General features: G+C 45.5%; 1 protein-coding gene across 7 annotated transcripts in view; it reads right to left on the reverse strand.

Moving 5' to 3' along the window:
* Nucleotides 1-777: 777 nt before the first annotated feature.
* MAP7D2 (MAP7 domain containing 2) overlaps nt 778-22,214 on the reverse strand; it is a 174,171-nt gene continuing 152,734 nt past the window's right edge. For 6 of the 7 annotated variants that reach the window (XM_074983371.1, XM_074983368.1, XM_074983366.1 and 3 more), the window contains 7 exons: nt 18,172-18,376; nt 17,570-17,674; nt 16,357-16,410; nt 9,146-9,224; nt 8,314-8,500; nt 5,459-5,732; nt 778-2,457 (listed from right to left, as the gene is read on the reverse strand). In XM_074983371.1, coding sequence (XP_074839472.1) covers nt 5,483-5,732; nt 8,314-8,500; nt 9,146-9,224; nt 16,357-16,410; nt 17,570-17,674; nt 18,172-18,376 — 880 coding nt within the window. In that variant the 3' untranslated portion in view covers nt 778-2,457; nt 5,459-5,482. The remainder of the gene's footprint in view (nt 2,458-5,458; nt 5,733-8,313; nt 8,501-9,145; nt 9,225-16,356; nt 16,411-17,569; nt 17,675-18,171; nt 18,377-22,214) is intronic. The other variant, XR_012643837.1, reaches the window with a different exon arrangement.

Genomic DNA, 22,214 nt, shown 5'->3' on the forward strand with positions numbered 1-22,214 from the left:
GCATAGTTGTGAATCAAAGCAGCAAATATGAACCCCAGCATAAAGAGGAAGAAAATTAACTAAGCCCCTCCCCTCAGACATGTTATATTTTCTACAAAAGCAGTAATCCTAGATATTCAGCCAAATCCTGCTGAAAATACTTTTGGAAATCAGTAAAAAAAGGATCTGAATGTATTTATATGTATGCCTATTTGTGTCACACTTTAACAGCTTAGAATGCAATTGTGTGGAGAAATCACATAAAGGACCCAGTGTACCAAGAACCCATATGAATACGGAATAAAACACTACTATCGAAAGAGGTATCCGGGGTGACAGCAGTAACATACTAATATACCCTAAAATATATCAGACATATATGTTTTATGTGTTTCACTGAAATCATACTTTTATTTAAAACAAAATGTTTCCAGACTACTCCTTCCCAAGATTTTAGTGAAGTAATGTTACTCATTTTATTGTACAAGCGGGTGTCTTTCTAAAATGAGATACTTGTCTTCAGTTTAAGGAGCCATTTGAGGCTGCTTAGTCATGTGGATAATTCACAGGTCAGGTACCTGAGAAAAGTCTAGTAAAAGAGCAGAACAGGTTACAGAAGCAAATCACCATATCACAATGAAAACAAAGGTAAAAAGTTAAGAATTTTGAGAGCATAAGGAAACTCTCTCTCATTCATTATTAAGTCTTGCTGAGTAAACCAGAACAAATCAAAATGCCTTTTTTTGGCAGTATCTTTATCATGATAATTTTCAAGGGGAAAAAAAGCTAGGAAACAAATCAGACTCAAATGAAAATGTATTTCAGTCTCATACATGCTTTACAAGTCATGCAAGTGAAGAAATCTACAGGTTTTACAATGACACCATAATAAAAAGTAACATCTCGGGTGACATCTGCCAAACACAATATAACGCATTGAAACAAATATGATTAGTTAGTTTTTTTTTTTAATTATTATTATTTAGGAATCAACTGTAGAACTAATTTGGAAGACACGGTAGGTATCATGCTACAGCTTACTGAACAGTCACTAGGAAGGTATTTTGCTGAAACACACCAAAATAAAAAGAACTATTGTTGTAGGCATCTTTTCTTTATATACTCACACACAGGTGCATTGGCTACTTCAATTTTTTTAATGGTTGCTGGCTTTAAAAGCAGAAGATCATGGCTACAATTGAGACTAAGCTACACTGTAAACTTCTCCACATATAAAAGTTTCTGCTTCTTTGTTAGTCTCCAAACAGAATTTTAATGTTTGTTTTTAAAAGATTTGGATAAAAATGTCCTCCAAGCAGCATGGAATATAACATAAAAGTTACCATAGTTCACCAAAAGAAATAAAACTAACCAAAATACATAGTATGGCACATGTCTACATTTTACATTTTTGATACAAATTTTTCCCTTATAGATGTTTGTTGAATAATAACTAAGGAGGCTAATATTATTAAATAGGTGAAAATACTGTGTGAGACTGGGAAATCAGTGCCTCACAGATTTCGTATTTCCGTTGCAGTATCTATATACTGTTTTACTGATGATTATATTTTTGTTGAGTCTGTAGGAAGACACAAAATAGTTATCCATATGAATGAAAGCCTGCTGGTATTAATAACTGATGTCAAAACATTAACTCAGCATTTATCTGAACCTCCTAACATACTTGCTTAGATCAAGTGCAGTTATGTAATACATATTAGTGGTGCATATTAGGTTTTATGCTTACATTGTTCACAAAGCGTTATGTCAAGAGAATTTTAAAGACTTCAGCGAGAGTCAAGCCAGGACATTGTTAGTATTAAACTGCTTTGTCACTAGTGACTTAAAAAAAAAAAAAAGACAAAACAGTCATGTATGATACACTGTAGCAGGGGGACAAATCTAGCCCTCAGTGAGAAGACACCTTTGATTTCAGCAGTTGTATAACTATGTTTTCATGCTTCCTTAGTTCTAATTTTGAAACCGTACATACCTCTGCAAAAAAGAGTTGCTAAGAACTCTTCTGTATTTTTCCACATTAAAAAAGATAGGCACAGAGCTAAAGTACAGTACATTATTTAATTCCAACGCACTGTGGGTAAACCTCCTACTATTTACAAGCAAATGATATCAAGTAGTTGTGTGAGAAAACTGAAGGAAGGGTGGTTTTGTAATAAAATACACAGGATAAAAATCACAGTGAAATTTAAATAAAAATAAGTAGTAAGAGCTTTATTAGCAGCTGAAGCCCAAATTCTAAAGCACAATGAACCTTCCCTGGTGCCAATCAAGGCTATAGATTTGTCTACTAAGAACAGCCAGTTATTCAACATACCACATGGGAAGACAAGTTATATTCAGCTCTGATTACATGAAATCCAGTGTTCAAAGACTGCAGAAGCTCTTTCAGATGATAAGCTCATATTTTACTGTCAGCAGTATGACAGGATGTATATCCTCCACAAATTACTTCCACTGTCAATTGAAAACAAATAAAACAGTTTATATGCAAGTAAAATGGCTGCAATTTTTATAACTAAGAACTGATTATCTTGCAATAAAGCACAATATTACAATTAATTTAAAGATTGTTATATCAGACTGTATTTCTCTGACTTAGTTTGCAGACTTGCCAGGAAAAGGACTCTTACTTTATGTACAATACTGTGCATATCTACAGCACTGAAAAAAAGATAAAATGCAATCACCACCATGTTCCATTTTGCTGCATGCTTACTTAGTCCTATTTTTAATTGTTCTGTTATTAAATTGAAATTAGACATAGTTAAAAGCATCATAACTAATATCGAAGGGTGTCTATTGAAAAGAGAACACATTTATATTTTTTTATTATACACTGAGTTAAACATTACAGTGATAAGGTTAAACAGGTACCTTCAACATCTTTAAGTGATTGGATACCCGTGTAGATTAAAGTAGTCAAATGTTTTAATTAAGTACTGGCTACTGACCGCATAATTCACAAACCAAGACCCTGTACTCTTCCAGACACAGAACCGACATCTATAGTTCTGGGCTATGCAATGAATTCTTGCATCAATGGCTAAACTGACAGCGTACAACCAAACTGGATTCCACTCCTAGCTGGACGTGTGCTAGTTCCCCATTTCTCCTGGCTATGGTAAGAAACCAGAAGCAGTGTGAGGGGGAGCATGACAGGGGTTCCCATCAGGGATGAACTGGAGCAAGTAAAACTTAGTATAGGAAAGTATACTAGTGGAACTCATCTTTCCAACAGCCAAACAAGCCTCCCTTTCCTCCATGATGCCCCCCATAGCTATTTATGATCTACAGAGCACCAAAAATGTGCTTGTGTTTTAAAGAATACTATAAAGACAAAATCCCTGCCCCAAGCAAGTTGCAGTCTAAGTAGTTACTGAAAAGAAACTGCAGGAAGATGAATGGGCTAAGTTAAGAAGCAAGTTGAGCAAGCATTGAGGATGAGCCATTTCCTGTTAAGTTCTATACTTTTCAGATTAACTATGTAGGGTTTATTTTGCTTTCATGTATTTTCACATATTTTCCTTTCAAATGCTTGTACTTTGCATTGAGGAGTCTCATTCACCTGATGAGTTCACAACTAAACTGCAGCGTTCAAGAGTTAGTAAGTCTTTTGGAATAGGCTGTGTCACAAGGAGACCTTGAAGGTAGAGAGAGTGGACACATGACAAAACAAGTCCAAGCAAAGGCTCCTCGCATACATGTGAAAAGAATCATGGAGACAAGATTAGAAGGGCACAACATGAAGCAAAAAGTTAGCTATTCTGCTTGGGCAGAACAGAGGGAGCCAGAAAGGACGATGAAAGGAAAAGTGAGCTGAAAGATATGAGGAAGTAAAGTTGTGCAGGTCCTTGAACGATAGGGGAAGTAGTTTGAAATTGACACAGGTGACTCACAAGTTACCATGAAACATAGGGAAATGCTTGTTTCCCAAGATGTTCACCACCTGGAAATTAATCAATATTCCTATTAACCAACGTTATTCTCCAGATCTGAAGAAGTGGATCTTTCCCACAAAAGCTAAATAATAAATAATACAACTAATAAATAATATTATTTGTCTTTAAGGTTCTACAGGACTGCTTTTGTTTTGTTTTGTCCACATTCCAAGGGCTGGCAATGTTTCTCTTTGGTCACTTTATCTCAAAAGATGGAGCAGAAGTGTTCAGAGAAAGGAACATATATGTGATGGGGGAATTCTATCTTAGTAGACTGCAGGAGCACTAAGATGTTTCATTTGAAAGAGGAAGCAGTAGTATGACAGGGATATAAAAACAGAAAACCAAACATTTATTGCCATTTACCTTTTAATAAGAGGAAATGCATGCTGCATCCAACCCCCAACTTGCTTTAATCTGGCCAGTGGCCAGGGCCATATTAACAAAGGGGCTTTAGGAGCCAGACTTTCAGGCGGTGGGAGAAGGGAAAAGTCTCCATGTGCTGCTGTTCCCCCATGCCCAGATGGAGACATGTTGCTGTAAGCACAGAGGAAAAATCCACCCCCTGTGCTACCCTTACCTGCAGGCATCCCCTTCCCCCATGGCTCCCATTGGCTGGGGATCACAGTGCATGCAAATAAGTGCAGGGCTTCATGGGACTACCAGTCCCGCACAACACCAAATAGGAGCTGCCCCAGGTAAGTTCCCCACATCCCAACCCCTGCCCCAGCCCTGAGCCTCTTCCTTCACCCCAAGTCCTTAACTCCTTCCCAGACCCTGAACCCCAGCCCTGAGCCTGCTCCAGCACCCTAGTTCCCTCCTAGACCTCACACCCCCAGCCTGAGCCCACTCCTCCACCCTAACTCCCACCAAGACTCTGCACCTCCACTCCAATCTCCTGCCGAGCCCACTCCCTTTGGCCTCAGCCTGACACCACCACCTACACCCCAAATGCCTTGTCCTCAGCCCCACTCCAGACCCCAGTCAGAGACTTCACCTGCTCCTGCCTCAACCCACAGTCGCTGGCTCACTCCTGTGGGTGAAGCGGTATGGTGCATGCTTTTACTTTCTTGTTTTGCTTCTCCCCTGGGGGCCTGGTCAGTGAGGTTGGGTGGTCTGTCTGTCTGTCTTCCTTTTATTGCTTCTCACTTGTGTGTAGCTGATTGTTCTGTGGGTCAGTGGTCTCTGGCTGAGAAAAGATTCCCCACTTCTGCAATAGGGCTTAAGCTGGTAAGCATCTTGAGTCAGGAGAAGTTGCAGATCAGACCTCGAAAGCTCCCTTTTATTTTACATCAGGAGCATTCAGAGGACTTATACCCTGCCTTTAGGGACATTGTTCAGCACAGACTGCATTCTGAAACAGGGATACAGGACTAAGTGGACAATTCATCTTTTTCACTATGCCAAATTTTACATTTCTAATTAACATACTCATGGAAGGCAAGTCCAAATTTAAACATCTACAATCCCAATAACTTGTCTTATCTTAGGGGTTTGTCACAATATTGTATCTTCACCTGTACAGCATAGTCGTATGGTTGTCAACAGATGGAGTTAAGTGTAGTCTCCTGTCCAGGACTGTTAAATCCATCAATCAGATTTTTGTTACAATCATCCATATTAATGTTTTCACTAGAAATCTTGGAGTAAGTGGCCTGTCCTGTGAAATCCAAGAGATCTTCAAGAGCCCTGGCATTACTTGTTCCATTTTGGTCCATAGAAACACTGGGAATGAGTTCATTCATGGGTGAAAATTCTGGGATAGATATAAGTTCTTCTTTTGAAGCAGGACTGTATGAAAAATAGAAAGGAAAAAATCAGAAAAAAATGTCTAGTAATCTCTTAGGAAAAAAACCCTATGAATTTAGTGTTCATGAAAAGTTTTACAGCAGCCCTAAAAGCTATACTATTTATCCTCAGAACAGGTAAAATGTACTTTAGCACTATGTGCCCAACGCATACAGAGAGGGGCTGAATGGTAGAGGAGAGAAAGTATTTGTGTCTTCATACTTCTTAAATGGTAACGGAGGTATCTGTGTTAGTCTGTATTCTAACAAAACCAAATAGCAGAAATGTAGCACTTTAAAGACTAACAAAATGATTTATTTGGTGATAAGCTTTCGATAAGCTATAGATGTCAGTCTGTACTGGAAATGCTAGTGATCTGATGAAGTGGGTCTCTCCCACAAAAGCTCATCACTGAATGAAATCATTTTGTTGAGTCTTTAAATCACTACAATACTTCTTAAATGTTAGCCTTGGTGGTGGCTGTGTGGTATGCACACAGTTCAGTAGGAAATGGATTGAGATTACAAGCTAATTTGAAAAAGGCTGGATTCCAACTGTGACCCAGAGCTTAAAGCCTGATTATTCCAGTCCCTGAGCCATCAGGTCCCTAATATTTACCATTTTTAATAGCCTCTGACAAATTCTGGGCCTGACTCTGCAAAGATTTACACACACACAGTACTTAACTTTATGAACAGCAAGTAGTCCCCATGGGCTTCAGTGGATACATTTCAGAGTGTAAAGTTAGGGATATGGATAAAACTTTGCTGGACTACGCAGTGCCTGGACCAGAAAGGCCCAGCTGCCCAGAGTGGGTCTGGCTGGTGGGTTGCTCTTGATGGTGGCAGGGAGCCCCACTGCCAGGCCTGTGGCAGTGGCGAGCCCAGCTGGGGCCACAGACCCCCACTGCAGGGAGCCCAACTGGGGCTAGGGATCACTGCTGGCAGTACTGCAGCCGCAGGGAGCTGGGCTGGGGATCCTCACCAGCAGCCCTGCAGTGGCAGGGACCCAAGCCGGGGTGAGAAGCCTCGCCAGAAGCCCTGTGGTGAAGAACCTGGCCTGCAGCCAGGCATACCTGGTAGCAGTCGCGTGGCAGTGGGGGAGTTGGGGGGAGAGGATGGGGGGGAGCCCCCTGACAGCCCAACAATAAGAAGCCCCACCAGCAGAGGAGCCCCTCAGGAAGCCTGGGGGTGCGAGTTGGTGGCAGCCAGGACGGGTGGCCCCCTACAAGCGAGCCCAGAAACCTGACCTCCCCTGATTGGGACCACTTAGATCTTGAGGGTGCCAGACCAGAGGAGGTACAATCTGCAGAGATTTCAAAGATAAATTCAGCCATGTGAAAATTGTAAAACTGTGTGAAATTTTAAGAGCTATCATTTACAGAACCAACTAAATGCAGCACCACAAGGGAATTGAAATTCTAATATTGCCAAGAACCATAGTTCTGAATTCCCTAATAAGTGTAATATCATACTTTAATACTGAAGTAATGTAGGCGTTTTAACTAAAGTCAATTTTTAGTCAAATTTGTCACTAATGCAACTCTAATTACATTAATAGTTAAGCCATTAATTATGACATTAATTTCACTTTTTATATCTGAAGACTATAACAAGATTTTTACAAGAAAAATCTTTTATTAAAATTGAATCGGAAATGTACTCATGCCTTCTCGATTGTCTGTTCAACAAACAGGAGGAAATAAGCAAAGACTGTGGACATCTGTATAAATCAATGTTAGATATAACATGTGCACCCAAACCCTTATTTATAACCTTAATTATAGTGTTCATTCCCCATTAATATTATAACTAAAAATTAAATGAACTTAACATCATAACAAATGGATCTAGTGCATAATTGGTTAAATAATTAGAGTATATTATGGCTTAATTTGGCCCGTTGATTAAAAAACCTACATTAAATATGAGATTTTACTAAAACCAAGGAATTCAGGGCTATGGTTCTGAGCAATCTTAAATTTCAATTCCCTTGTTCCACGTAGTGTACAATACGAGTCTTTCATCAAAAATCCCATAATGCTTGTTCATTTGCTTACTTCACGTTGTTCATTTGTTGCCAAATATTTATTATATTAACATTAATTAAAAACTCAGTATTAAAGTAATTGAAAATGTGAATGTTGAAATTCTAACCTGCAACATTATTTGTACAACACAATGACCTATGTGCCATGGCTTTAGAGTTCTGGTACAAAACAAAATCAGATATGAATATTCATTTTCACAGAAATACAGGATGTGAATTCTACGGACAATCCAAAATGTTGGGATATATACACATGCACTTGGCAAGTGAGAACTGTGAAAGAGCTTAATTATTTTACAGGATATGAGAGGGATATAAGAGATTGTCCTTATCCTTTGATCTGAAAGTGACCTCTTGAGGGCACAGTACTAGTCAGAAAATGCAGAGTAGTTATTCAGGAGCATATCTGAAGTTGGGCTGTGCAAAGAAGTAGACTGGTTAATAAATAAGATGAAAGCACTGCATAAGATTTGACAGGTTGGTTTTGTTATTCTGAGAAGTTATGTACAAGTTATGTGTTTCATGTAATGCATACCTCACATCCATAGACTGATCTTCATCTGTTGAATCTTCCATGCTATTAGATTTCCCATCAATGGCATCCAGCTGATTAAGCCCCATAACTGACTTATGTCCATTAGAAAATATATCTCGAGAAAGTGTTTCAGGAGCAGTACATTCTAAGCCTTTATTCTCCTGGGAGAATGTGAGTCCATTGATTTCTATTAAAGAATCACATTAAGAACTATGACAGTAGTATATTTAAAAAACAAAATAATTTGAATCATAGAAACTACAGATGAAAGCGACCCCTCATATTGTCTTGTCAATCACCCTGTTACTGTAGGACAGTTTGAAAGAGAAACAAGATAATAAACTATATTTTACAACATGCATGGAGAAGCCCCAGAGAAGGGGAAAACTAGAAGTTTACAGTTTTCATTCTTTAAAATGCATATGCTGTTATCAAACCAAATTAAATAAAAAAGGGACTGCATTTCAAACCAATGTTTAAAAAGCATGCCGTGGTTGGCTGTTGGAGAATATACATAGAGAACCTACAAAACAGGAATGTAGACTACCATGAGTGAACAGAAATCTGCAGACAAGAATAAATTTTACATCAATGCTATTAGGGACGTGTTGTGGAGAGGAATATTACCCATCAGGACAGTTGTCTTCTGTTTCTACATAAATGATAAATCAAAGATCTATTTTCTTATCTTTAGGTACTTATGCATTAATGCACTTATTCCTTTTTAAATGAAAACAAAGCATCTGCAATGATACAGCATTATGTGAGGTCATGAATATTTGCTTTCTATCAACACTGAATATTGGTCAAAACAAAAATGAAAGGCTTCTACCTGTTTGATTGAGAACAAGAGTTTTTGGTTGCTTCTCCACCAGCAAAGTTGATGGTATCTCCAGTTTTGGCTCTTCCTTCTGTAACCAAATAATTTTTTAACTTCATTAGATAAAATGTTCTAAGAGTTGGGGATCTGACTGCATTCAGAACCTTTAAAAACCCAGCTGGTTAATATAATTGTCTCTAAAATGCTTTTCTTCAATTATATTATTCAAACACATAACAAAACAAAAACTACAGAACACAGAATTTTATCTTTAGACTGCATCTATCATCAAACTATTCTCTACACTGCCAGAGTAGTTTCTCTAAGAGTACAGCTGGCCTTGTGAAACTATACTTCAGTTCCACTTTGAGGATGCAGAGGCACAAGATGTGGAAGAAAGATGTAACAGCAAGAAGAAAGGTTCAAGTGATGGTGGTGGGAGAGGCGATGGAACAGAACATTACCAGAAGGATGCCAGAAAGCTGACAGAGAGATGGGGAAATCCTTCATGCCTGAGATAGTGGGGTTGAAGAAAGACAAGATGCAAGTGATATAGGTTTAATTAGGCCACAGTTTTGTTAATACATCTGGGAAATATCAAGCAATGGTTGTATGGTACAGGTGATCTTTTCCTTAACAATTCCCACCTATCTGGGAAGGTTGCCAACAACCCTCTGGAGTTCCTCCCATGACCCAGCCCCTCGATGGGACCTCACCACCCTTCTCTCATATTAAGGTTAAAAAGGGGTGGGGATAAGGGGTTGGTTCCCTGCTGTACCAGTCCCAACTCCACAGGAGATACGTTTCCTATACACCCACTCCCAACCAGTTCATCAGGGAAACAGATCCCCCATGGTACACATAGACCTACTGGATACCTAATACGTTGTGATAATTTGAACCCTTCTTCTGGACCTGCCCTACACAAGGTCCATGAACTGCAAAAAATGTCACTCTGTCTCAGCTACTATGGCAGTAAGAGAAATTCCTTCCCAGTCCTACAAAAAAGCAACCAGCAATCCATCACAGACAATAAAACTTGGTCCCTATTAAGACTCATGGACGGGAGCTGCTATTCCTAATAATAGCCACGTCTACACGAGCCGGCTACTTCGAAGTAGCCGCGCCAACTTCAAAATAGCGCCCGCCACGTCTACACGTGGCAAGCGCTATTTCGAAGTTGAAATTGACGTAAGGCGGCGAGACATCGAAGTTGCTATCCCCATCAGGAGATGGGAATAGCGCCCTACTTCAACGTTGGACGTCGAAGTAGGGCACGTGTAGACGATGCGCGTCCCGCAACATCGAAATAGCGGGGTCCGCCATGGCGGCCATCAGCTGAGGGGTTGAGAGACGCTCTCGCCAGCCCCTGAGCTCTATGGTCGCCACGTGCAGCAGCCCCTTAAAGCTCCTCGTCCCCTGTGTTCCTGTGCAAGAAGCTGAGAGCGCGTGCAGGCAGCAGCATTGCCACACGGCAAGCTTGCACGCCTCGCAGCAGCCTCAACCCACCACTCTACACTGATGGCTGCTAGCCAGCCCCCCAAGGGGAGCCAGGGCTCCCAGCCTGCCAGCCAGCCTGGGAAGAGGCAGTGGGGCCCCTCCTGGACGGAGGCCGAGATCCGGGATCTGCTGGGGCTCGGAGGAGGTGCTCCATATAATGGGGAGCAAGAGACGGAACATGGATTCGTTCGCTCAGCTGGCCGAGGGCCTGGCTGCCCGGGGTCACCCTGCCCGCACTCCTGACCACGTCAGGAGTAAGGTGAAGGAGCTGCGGCAGGGTTACGCGCGGGCCCGGGATGCGGCCGGCTGATCTGGGGCCGACCCCGCCACTTGCCCCTTTAACAGGGAGCTCAGGGCCATCCTGGGCCCCCGGTACACCTCCTCCCCCCGGCCACTCTCGACACCTCGGCCAACGAGCCCCAGCAGGCCGCAGAGACAGAGTCCGCCCCGGGGGCAAGCCCCGCACCCCAGGGGCCCCCCCAGGAGCCCACCCCTGGGATGCTGGAGGAGGAGGGGGGACTCCTCCAGCAACGGGGGGCTCTGGATCGCCCTCCTGTCCCGGAGCTTCAGCAGGGTGTCCGCCCAGTGGGTGTCCCCCGACCGTGGGAGCGGACCGTCAGGTATGTACCTCCCCGGTGCACACCCCTGGGGTTAAGGGGCGGGGACAACAGACATGACCAGGGCCCTCCACATGCCCAGATGACCATGGCCCCAAGGACAGCAGTGGCATGTCCCTCAGAAGAGTGCATCACCTCCTGCCCCCCATCAGGACAGCGCCATGCCCCATCCCTGGGGATGGGGGGAGCAGAACCTAGGGTCCCCCAGGGAGGGGTGGGACACCCAGCAGCAGCAGCAGCAGCAGCAGCATCTCACGGGGATGGGGAACCAGCAGCAGAGGGGTGGGGGGACAAGGGCCACGGGTCAGGGCCCACACTAACGGCTGTCTCCACTCTTCTTCCCCCCTGTGTTCCGCAGCTGCACCATCAGAGGGCCCGGAGAGCGCCAGTGAGGTGTCAGTGGTCCCGGAGAGCCCACGGGGGCCATCCCAGCAGGCCAGCCCCTCGGCGGAGCACCGACCAGCCCCAGGACGAGGCCGACGGTGGAGCCACCACCAGAGGACGGCCATGGACCCCCAGCTGCTCGCGACCCTCCAGCATCAGCTGGAGGTGTCGGAGCGGCGCCTGTGGGTGGAGGAGCGGTAGCTGGAGCTACAAGAGCAAGCACTGGCCTGGTGCCAGGAGTCTTGGGGGGCCTTAATGCGGACCTTCGAGCGCATCGCGGAACACCTGGCCCCCCATGCCTCGCCGCCCGCTGCTCTGCCCGCTGCTCCACCTGCCGTCCCTCCACCGTCCGCCACCCTGGGGCCTGCCACCGAGGGGGACCTGGGGCCTGCAGACACCCACCAGCCATATCTGCTGGTTCGCCCAGCCCCCACCCAGCCTCGGCCAGGGCTCCGGCCGAGGCGAGGGTTGCACCCTCCAACCCCGGGCACCGGACAGTAGGGGTGCAGGGCTGAGGACGTGGCCCACCCCCCTCCTCCTTTGTACATATCCCCCATTATTTGTATATAGTTTGTGTTGGACCCCTGTTCTGTTCTGGTACCTGCCCCCCCATGTAAATAGTTCCCCCCTTTTTTTATATATATATATATATATATATATATATATATATATATATATTGTATTAATAAGAGATTTCACTGTTTGGTTTCAAACAACAGGTCCATTTATTTGCAAGAAAAGTGCGTGGGGTGTGCTCTTGGGTGCGGGCATGGGGGCAAGGAGTGTTGTGGAGGATGGGGGCTGCAGTGGGTGGCCTGCCAGCGTTCACCCCGCAGCCTGGTCAAAATGGGCCCACAGGGCCTCCCGGACCCAGATCCCCTTGGGGTCCACCTGGCGACTGGGGGCAGCAGGTGGCTGCACGTTGGCCCTGCCAGCCTCCACAGCCCAGCCCTGGAAGAAGGCCTCTCCCTTGTTCTCCACCACGTTGTGGAGTGCGCTGCACGCGCCCACAACCTGGGGGATGTTGGTGGGGCCTGCATCCAGGTGGGTGAGGAGACACCTCCAGCGCCCTTTGAGGCGGCCAAAAGTGCACTTGACCACCTGGCGCACATGGTCCAACCGCGTGTTGAACCGCTCCTGGCTGGCTGTGAGATGGCCCATGTCAGGGTGCATAAGCCAGGGCTGGAGGGGGTATGCTGCGTCTGCGACGACGCAGAGGGGCATGGTGGTGTCCCCCACAGGGATCTCCCACTGGGGGATGTAGGTCCCCGCCTCCAGCCAGCGGCACAGACCCGAATTTCTGAACACCCGGGCGTCGTGGGTGCTGCCAGGCCAGCCAACATAAATGTCCAGGAAGCGGCCCCGGCTGTCCACCAAGGCCTGGAGGACCACTGAATGGTATCCCTTCCTGTTGAGGAAGCATCCTCTGCTGTGCTCCAGGGCACGGATGGGGATATGGGTCCCATCCAGAGCCCCAAAGCAATTGGGGAAGCCCAGGCTGATAAACCCCACGATGGCAGCATCCGGGTCCCCAAGCCACATGAGCCTGTGGAGGAGCAGGGCATTGATTGTGTGGACGACCTGCAGGGGAAGGACATGAGAGAGCACCAGTGAGGGGTGTGCAGGGTGTGTCTGGCCCTCCATCCCAGGGCTCCCCCCCGCAGGGCTCCCCCCCCACAGGGCTCCCCCCCCCGCAGGTCCTCTTACCTCCATGAGGACAGCCCCGATGGTGGCCTTGCCCATGCCAAACTGCTGACCTACGGATCGGTAGCTGTCTGGAGTGGCCAGCTTCCTGACAGCGATGCCGACCCATTTCTCGACCGTGAGGGCACGTTGCATGGAGGTGTCCTGGTGCCGTAAGGCAGGGGTCAGCCACTGGCAGAGCTCCAGGAATGTCTGCTGGCTCATGTGGAAATTCTGGAGCCAGCGGTCGTTGTCCCACTCGCCGAGCACCAACCGCTCCTACCAGTCTGTGCTCGTGGGGTAGCTCCACAGCCGGCGGCGTGTGCGGTGGGGGCAGGGTGGAGGGCAGCAAGGTCTGGGGCTGCTTCCTCCTCCCCTGGGGGCAGCTCCTCTTCCACGAATAAAAGGTGGTCAGCTGTCTCCTGCATAGCTCTGAGCAGGGCAAGCACTGCTCCTGCAGGGGTGGGTGTGTGGACCTCTGGTTGCTGCTGCTGCTGCTGGGGGTCCATACTGCTTTGACAGGGTGTGCGTGCCTGTGGCTCTGCAGACCGCGTGCTGTGCAGGCTGTGTGTGTCTGGGAGGGGCGCTTTAAGGGAGCGGCTAGCTGTTGCCCCGAAAGTGCTAGTCCGCCCTGTGACCCTGTCTGCAGCTGTTCCTGGCACCCTTATTTCCATGTGAGCCACTTTGGCGTGTAGACGCTCCCCTGCAGCTCCTACTTCAATGTAGTGCTGCCCAATGTCGACGCTGAACGTCGACGGCACCAGCCCTGGAGGACGTGTAGACGCTATTCATCGAAATAGCTTATTTCGATTTCGCTACATTGAAATAAACTATTTCGATGTAGCATCCCCGTGCAGACGTAGCTCATGAAACGCATGATGCACATGACATATTATCACTTGAAAATTAATAACTCACTGATCATTAATATAATTGCATGATAGACATATGGGGTATGCACAAAAAGTTATGGATATGGGCTAGAGTTATGTTTTCTAAAATGTGTTTGACAAGCAATGAAAAAGTACTCTCTGCTACAGACAAAAGAATGCATATTCATCTGTCTGATCCACCTGGTCATCAGGTAGGGACAATAATGACATATTTACATAAAATACAAAGCCATCAACACAGTGTGTGCAGGAGATAGCCTCATGATGGGTCTGAACCTCAAATGATAAGTAATGGAATCAACTGACTGTACACAATACTTCTGTATAATAAAATCATATCAGTCAGGTCTTTTCTGAAAGCTGATGACACACTAGTGAGTAATATCATTGTGAAATATATGTATTAACTCTGTATTAGAAAATATGGATACTTAAGGACATTACGCTTTACAATCTGCAACCAGAAATAGGGAGAAACATGTTTCTTCCAGACAGGAAGGGAGTCAGCTATCTTTCTGTTGCCAATGAAATTAAGCGAGGTATGACCAAAAATAATGGAAGCATCATTTAGATATGAATCAGCAGAGGGACAGGAAGCCCCCAAGAAAGGAAGACAGTATGAGGTCATCTTCGATCTGGGGGGAAAAAAGAGTGATTTTTGGAAGATAATATAAGATCAGAGAAGAAGCCACCTGGGCATCCATCACTGGACAGACACAAGCGGTCAGAGCTCCTGCAAGCTGACAAAGACGGGTCCTTCGACCAAGAGCGTTGGCATCTCTGGGAACTGAATATAAGTGAAACACCTACTTAGGTAAAGATACCTTTTTTAGGAAGACCAGAGAAAACAGTGCCATGTACCTCTGCGGAAGGTCCCGACTGAAATAAAGTCAGGCATGGCTGGGAAGAAAAAGATTGGTAAGAAATCGATCTCAAACGAAAGATGTAGCTTGTTAAGTCTTTGTGACTAGAAAGTGTATTTTTACTTTTGTTTGCCTGTAACCCTTTCTATCTTTATTTCTTTTAGTTGGTATCACTTAAGCCTATGTTCTTTTGTTAATACCCTTGTTTTATTTTTGCAAAGAAACACACAACTCCCTGGTATGCTTGAGGGGAAGGGTGTATTTACCCCAGTTAAGATAAAAAGTCTAATCTGCTTTTGTCTCTTTGAAGGAGAAAACAAATCATGCTCTTTCTCTGAGTGTTCCAGGAGAAGGCAGGGCAATTCAGGGCTGCAGGTGTGTTGGGTCACTTGGCTAGCAGTTACCAAGGCAGGAAAAAACAAGTATGCGGCTGAAATGAAACAAGCAGGCAGTTGCTGAACCAAGAGTAACACACCAGCACTCAGCGAATACTTGCAAACACACTGCTTACTGGTTGGGATTGCATTCAGAAAGGTGACAACCTTTCTCCCTCCAAAAGGTATGCATGGATTAAGCCCATCTGTGCCAATTCCAGTCCACTCCTAGCTCAGGTGAGATTCCCATTCTTTCTTCTCAACCCAAAGGAGGGGAATCCTTAAGCGAGTCACAACCCTCATTATTTCCCCTGGCCAGACAAAGCCTCCTTTTGTATGCCTAATGTTTGGTAATGTTTACAAAAATGTGGAGAGAATAGGGAATTTGTCTAGTTTTGTCTTTTTAAAGAAAACTATCCCCCCAAGCCAAACAAACACCTTCCGTAAAAGAAAGTTTTATGAAGTAAAAGTCTGAAGAGAGAATCCGATATTTTACTTGAATCCTTTAAGTGCTGGTGCATTATCAGGCACCTCTGCTCTGCTATCAATCCCACCTCTTGATCACAATGAACATGGAAAAGTGCAAGAACTCTATGAATGATGAATTGAACATCAAAGGGAGGAGGTTCATCGCACAGGCAAAAGTAACTGATACCATTTTCAGAACAACTTTTAAGGAGTTCTGAACAAGGTGTGTGGTTCATCCCGCCACTGCCTTTGAGAGTGGTGCTAATTCCATGGTAGAGCCACAGATAGTTGAGCTTCATTCTAAAATTTATTGGAAAAATAAGAATAGAACATTTCTAGGCAAAGCCTTTATTCTCATGGGAGCAATGCTGCAGTGTCCTTCTGCCACCCACCCGCTGGGGAAATAGCCTGTGAGCAAGGGTGGGATGCTCTGTTCCATACCTTTACTTCCGGTGTTTCACTCTTTCTTGTTCTCTTCATTATTTCATCTATTCGCTAGAAAGCAGAGCAGATCAGTCCCATCAGAAGGTTACAAGGCAGACATGCTATGTGGCTGGGATGGGGGCTCATGGGATTGGTAATGGATAATAGGGAAGGTTGGTGTAACTCTGATGTCACAAACTTCTTTCTGCCTCTGCCCTCATTAGAAAGGAAGACGACAGAGGGTACATCTAGACTGCAACTTTGTTTACTTTGGGGAGAAAATAAAACATGAGAAGTCGCACCTGTCACAAACTTGTCAGCTATAGCAGTAAAATCCTTTTCTTCCTGTTTCTTAATTTACTAAATGCGTTGTGGTTTTGCCCATCATGTCCCCGCTAGTTCTTGGGTTCCAGTGTACAAGTGGTTGACCTTACTAGAGTTAAACCTCTACACTCTCCAAGGCTAATAATTTAGAATGACATTGAAAGCACAGAAGGGAAGCCTTTTACATCATCTTCCAGGCATCTCCTATGTAAACTAAAGACAAATATTTCTACAAATCTGGGGAAAATTCTGTCCAGCTACCTACCGGCATGCAGTGTGACTATGCGCTAAACGGATGCTTTGCAGGGTGTGGGTATGGCATTATATAGAACCACAAGCCATTTCCATACAAGAGGGAAATGGCTGCAGTAGCCTGAGAGGAGAATGCATTTTCCAGCTGGATAACACATTTTTTTTTCCTGCAGAGTACAAATCCACATTCTCAATGAAAATTCTGCACATTTATTTAAGGCAAACACACTCCTATTATTATTTTTAACATTCCATGACTTCTCAGTTTGAGTGATAAGCATCACCCTGCTTGTATGTTAATACCCTTTTTCCTTGTCTGTTGAAACTGCAAGTTCCTCAGAGCAGGGGCAGTCTGATACTGTACTGTACAATGCCTAACACAATGGGGCCCCATTCACAGCAGGTCCCTAGGCACCACCTTAATAAATATGAATTAAAATAATAAAACAATAACTAATAAGCTTGTTGCAGACTCTGAGGTATATGTTTCTCAGGGTGAAAGCTAGTTAAAATACAGATTAGGTTTTTAAAAATAAAACCCTTCAAATTTGCCTATACAACAGAATGTTTTGGATATTTTTGGGCAGGTTTTCTGGATTTATCCGTTTAAAATTACAAAGGTACTAATTTTTTTTAAATGGAAAGGAATGCCTACCTTCTTTCTCTCCAGTCTTTCTTGCTCAATCTGCTGCATTATTTGTTCTCTTTCCAGACGCATGTGTTCAGCTGCCTCTCGGGCCTTTGCTTCAGCTTCTTCTCTCTAATTAAAATGTGAAAGCTAAGGCAGAGCCGTTATTTAGTTTAGACAAGTTACCAGACTCTATAAAAACCTGCGTTGCCTGCCAGGTATGTATGAGTGGCATAACTCTGCCAACACCACCTTATAAAAGAGAGAAGAGTTTTCGGTTTCATTAGGCTGCATGTCCCATTTTAAAAGAGATTGCTGAAGTAATTTTTAGATTATGTTTTCCCTTCACTGCAGTGCGCCTATGCTTTCCACTTGATCTAAGAAGCAAAAGACTGAATTAATAAGTGCTCTTCAATAACTTTTTCACATTAGTAGCTTTTTATACTGTTCATATATAAAAATGGGACCCCAATTTTCTGAAATGCCGAGCACACAAATTATCTAGTGATTCACCAGGAGTTGGTGTTCTCAAAACATCTGAAAGTCAGGCCCATTGCCAGTAGGCAGATTATATTTTACATTTCTGCTCCATTAACAAGAATTCTCGTAAGAAGTATCTTGTACTATACCTGTTTTTCAAGCTTGGCTTGCAGTTCTTCTTCTTGCTTTTCCTTCAGGATTTTTTCTTCCTCAGCTCTTCTTCTGGCATCCTCTTCTGCTTTTCTCCTCGCCTCTTCCTCTTCACGCCTTCTTTCCTCTTCTCTCTTACGAGCTGCTGCTTCTTGGCGAATTCTTTCTTCTTCTTCCTTTCTTTTCAGCTCCTCTCTCTCTAGCCTTCAGAAAACACAGCAGCACATTTAAAACTGAAGAAGTGTATATGGCACTTCGTTTAACACAGAATTCGAAAGTGCAAAGAGTGCATGCACTGTGCCTCCAGATGCGCATCTGACTCTGAATATGCGCTTCTACATTCATGTGTATGAAATGGGCTCTTACACAATGGAGGCATTGGCCACAACTCCCTAATTCAAGGTGCAACCACACGTCCATTCTAAGCCTTATTTTCCCACCAACTAATGTTCTTCTTCGAGTGGTCCCCGTGGGTGCTCCACAGTAGGTGTTGGGCTCGCCCCGGCGCCACAGCTCAGAAATTCTTCAGCAGTCTCCGTCGGGTCCCGCATGCGCCGATGCGCGTCGGCTCTTCGCGCGCTTATGGTCACGTGCGCGATCCGGTCCCCGCCAGTTCCTTCTCAACCGTCAACGGCTGCAGACGGAATCCTCTCCAGGTCCAATGCCCGAGACAGATAAACCCTATTTTACTCGTGTTAATAGTTATAATATTAATAGTTAGCAGTTATATAGTTATTATAGTATTAGTTTACCCTGTTTATAGTTCATTTTAGAAGTAAAGACTGTTTTAAGGATTGGAGCGGCCGCCTCCGGGCGAGCCCGCTAGTTTTGTCAAGCCTTCAAAGGCCAACGGTTGCTATTGTTTGGCAAATAGACTGTTAAGTGTGCTGTTAGCACTTAAGGACTCAGACAGTTAAATTTTAACAATGTCGTCCCCCGGTTTTAAGAAGTGTCAATCTTGCCGGGAGGCCATGCCTGCTTCGGATGGCCACAGCAGATGCATCAGGTGCCTAGGGGAGACCCATGTTCCCCAGAAGTGCTCCCATTGTTCTAAATTAACGAATAGGGCTAGGAAAGATAGAAAGATGAGGTTGAAAATGCTGCTCTTTGACAAAGCACTTCAACCTGCCTCATCAGAGAAGCCCCATAAGGAGGGCTCTTCAGGATTGCACAAGAGGAAGGCTGCCTCTTTGACCTCCTCTGTGCAGAAGAAGAGAAAAGCTTCTCCTGCTCGATCCCTGCCTGTTACCTCTGGGAGTGGGACGAGCAAAACAAAGGGCCCGGGCACACTGGCTTCTTCTGCTGGGTGAGCTGCGCTGCGTGTACCCGCCCAGGGGCCTACGGTTCCTAAGGAAACGGCACCGAGAGCCGTGCAGGCACTGGACAGACCGGCACCGGCTACTGCGGCACCGAGCGTTTCGGCTCTGATGGCACCGGAGCAACACTCAGCACAAAGCCCTATGGGGCCGAGCGAAGCACTCCGAGTGGCACCGGGAACGATGGCACCAGGGGCAGTGGAAACTAGCACGGCACCTGCTATGGTGCTGAGCCCGCCGGCACCGATAAGACCACCAGTAATGCCTGAAAGAGCAAAAGCTAAAGCAAAGACCTGGCACCGCAGTCCCTCCCCTGAGGTAATTGCGCTGCCATTATCGCCACGATCCCCACCGGAGGTTTGACGAGCAGCAACACCTTCAGCCTGCCACAGACGTCCATCTCCTTTTCTCCAAAGTCCATCTCACGAAGTTGCACGCTTCTCTCCATCATCTAGCAGAGACCCCTATGAGTATTCTCACAGAGGCTCTCCCCATACGTCGGTGTCATCTCGACGGTCACAGCATTCGCTGCATCACCCTTACATCTTTGGGTCATGGTCCAGGTCCCCATCACCGGGCCCCTGTCCCTTTTACTATGACCGCCACCATTATACGGGGCATCAACATAGGAGGTCGGCATCTCACCATAGATCTCCGTCTACTCCTCCTCAACGCCACAGTGCACAGCTTCCACCTGGGGGAACACCGCAAGTTTCCCAATCAGAGGCTGGATCAAAAGATTTTGAGCCTCACCTCGAAGCTTCAAAAGGGCAACCATATCAATACAGCCAGGATCCCGAGGAATTGGAGGAGAGATACCACAGTGATGCCTCCTCATCCTCTCCAGACGAAGCGGTGGTTCCTGGGGACATTTCCCCCCCAGATGACCTAAAACAATTCCAGGAGCTGTTCAAAAGGGTAGCTCAATCTCAGGACATTCAGGTGGCGGAAGTGCAGGAGAAACACCACAAGCTTCTTAAAATCCTCAGGCCCCCGTCCTCTTCTAAAATAGCTATACCATTGGACGATGCAATCATGGAGGCAGCCACTAATATATGGCAAACTCCAGCTTCCACTCCTCCTACCAACAAAAGGGCAGACAAAAAGTACTTCGTTCCTGCTAAAGGTATGGAATTCTTGTTTAGTCATCCACAGCCAAATTCGCTAGTAGTCGAATCCTCTCAGCATAGATCCAAAACGTCCCAGTATAAATCCAGGGGACTGGACAAGGATATAAAGAAACTGGATCTCCTCGGCAGAAAGGCCTACTCATCATCTACCCTGTTGCTTCGCATGGCTAACTATGCTGCCCATTTGTCGAACCACAATTTCAACAACTATTCCAAACTTACTTTCCTCATGGACTTCCTCCCGGAGGATAAGAAGCCGATCCTTAAGGCAATTGTACAAGAAGGCTATGTGGCTTCTCGAGCAGGCGTCCAGATTGCATTAGATGTAGCAGACACAGCGGCCCGTGCCGTAGCCACTGCGGTTGTAATGCGCAGGGAGTCATGGCTTCGCACCTCCGGCATTCCCAAGGAGCTACAAGTAAAAATAGCAGACCTTCCCTTTGACAAAATAAAATTATTTGCCGAATCAACCGACTCAGTCTTACACTCTAGCAAAGACTCCAGAGCGACACTTCGGACTTTGGGGATATACACCCCACCATACAGAAGGAAGAAGTTTTATCCTCAACAACGCCGTTATGGTTACCAACCGCAACGTACCCACTTTCAACGGGGGTATGATCAGGGATGTCATCAACAACCACATTACAAAGCCCCTAGACGTCGACCTCAACAAGGCAACGCCTCCTCAGGGCAAAATACAAGACAGCAGGTTTGACGGGTATGTCGAGGGTCGCGAAACCAAGACCGTACCTCAGTGCCAATCTCAGTACATGTTCCATCACCGACTCAAGCCGTTCTACCCACAATGGAAAAACATCACTTCGGACAAGTGGGTATTGGAGATTGTAAACACGGGATACACGATCCCCTTCCAATCATTACCTCCACCAAATCCTCCCACTGCACCCCTTCTCAGAGACCCCTCTCACCTACCGGAATTAAGGTGGGAGGTGGACCACCTCCTATTCATAGGGGCGGTGGAGAGAGTACCGGAGCAATTTCAAGGCAAAGGCTTCTACTCCAGGTACTTCCTGACAGAGAAGAAGACAGGAGGGTAGAGGCCCATTTTGGATCTATGGGCACTCAACCAATATCTACGCAAACAGCGCTTCAAGATGACTATGATGGCTTCAATAATCACGGCACTAGACGACGGAGATTGGTTTGCAGCCCTCGACTTACAAGATGCGTATTTTCATATCACAATTCATCCAGTGCACAGGCGCTTCCTTCGGTTTATTGTCGGCACAGATCATTTTCAGTACAGAGTCCTTCCCTTCGGTCTCTCTTCAGCACCCAGAGTCTTCACCAAGACCTTAGCGGTTGTGTCAGCATACCTACACAGACAGGGCGTTTTCATCTTCCCGTATCTGGACGATTGCCTGCTAAAGGGAGCTTCCCAGGCAGAGGTATTACGGATGATACACATCACCACTAACACATTTACCTCACTGGGCCTCATTATCAACTTCTCAAAGTCAAAGACTGACCCCACGCAAAATATAGAATTTATAGGGGCTCGGATAGACTCTGTCATGTCAAGGGCATATTTGCCTGATGCCCGTTTTCGTGCCATCGAGTCTCTAGTACAAC

This window comes from Carettochelys insculpta, chromosome 1, assembly GCF_033958435.1.
Source record: "Carettochelys insculpta isolate YL-2023 chromosome 1, ASM3395843v1, whole genome shotgun sequence".
NCBI classification, from domain to species: domain Eukaryota; kingdom Metazoa; phylum Chordata; order Testudines; family Carettochelyidae; genus Carettochelys; species Carettochelys insculpta.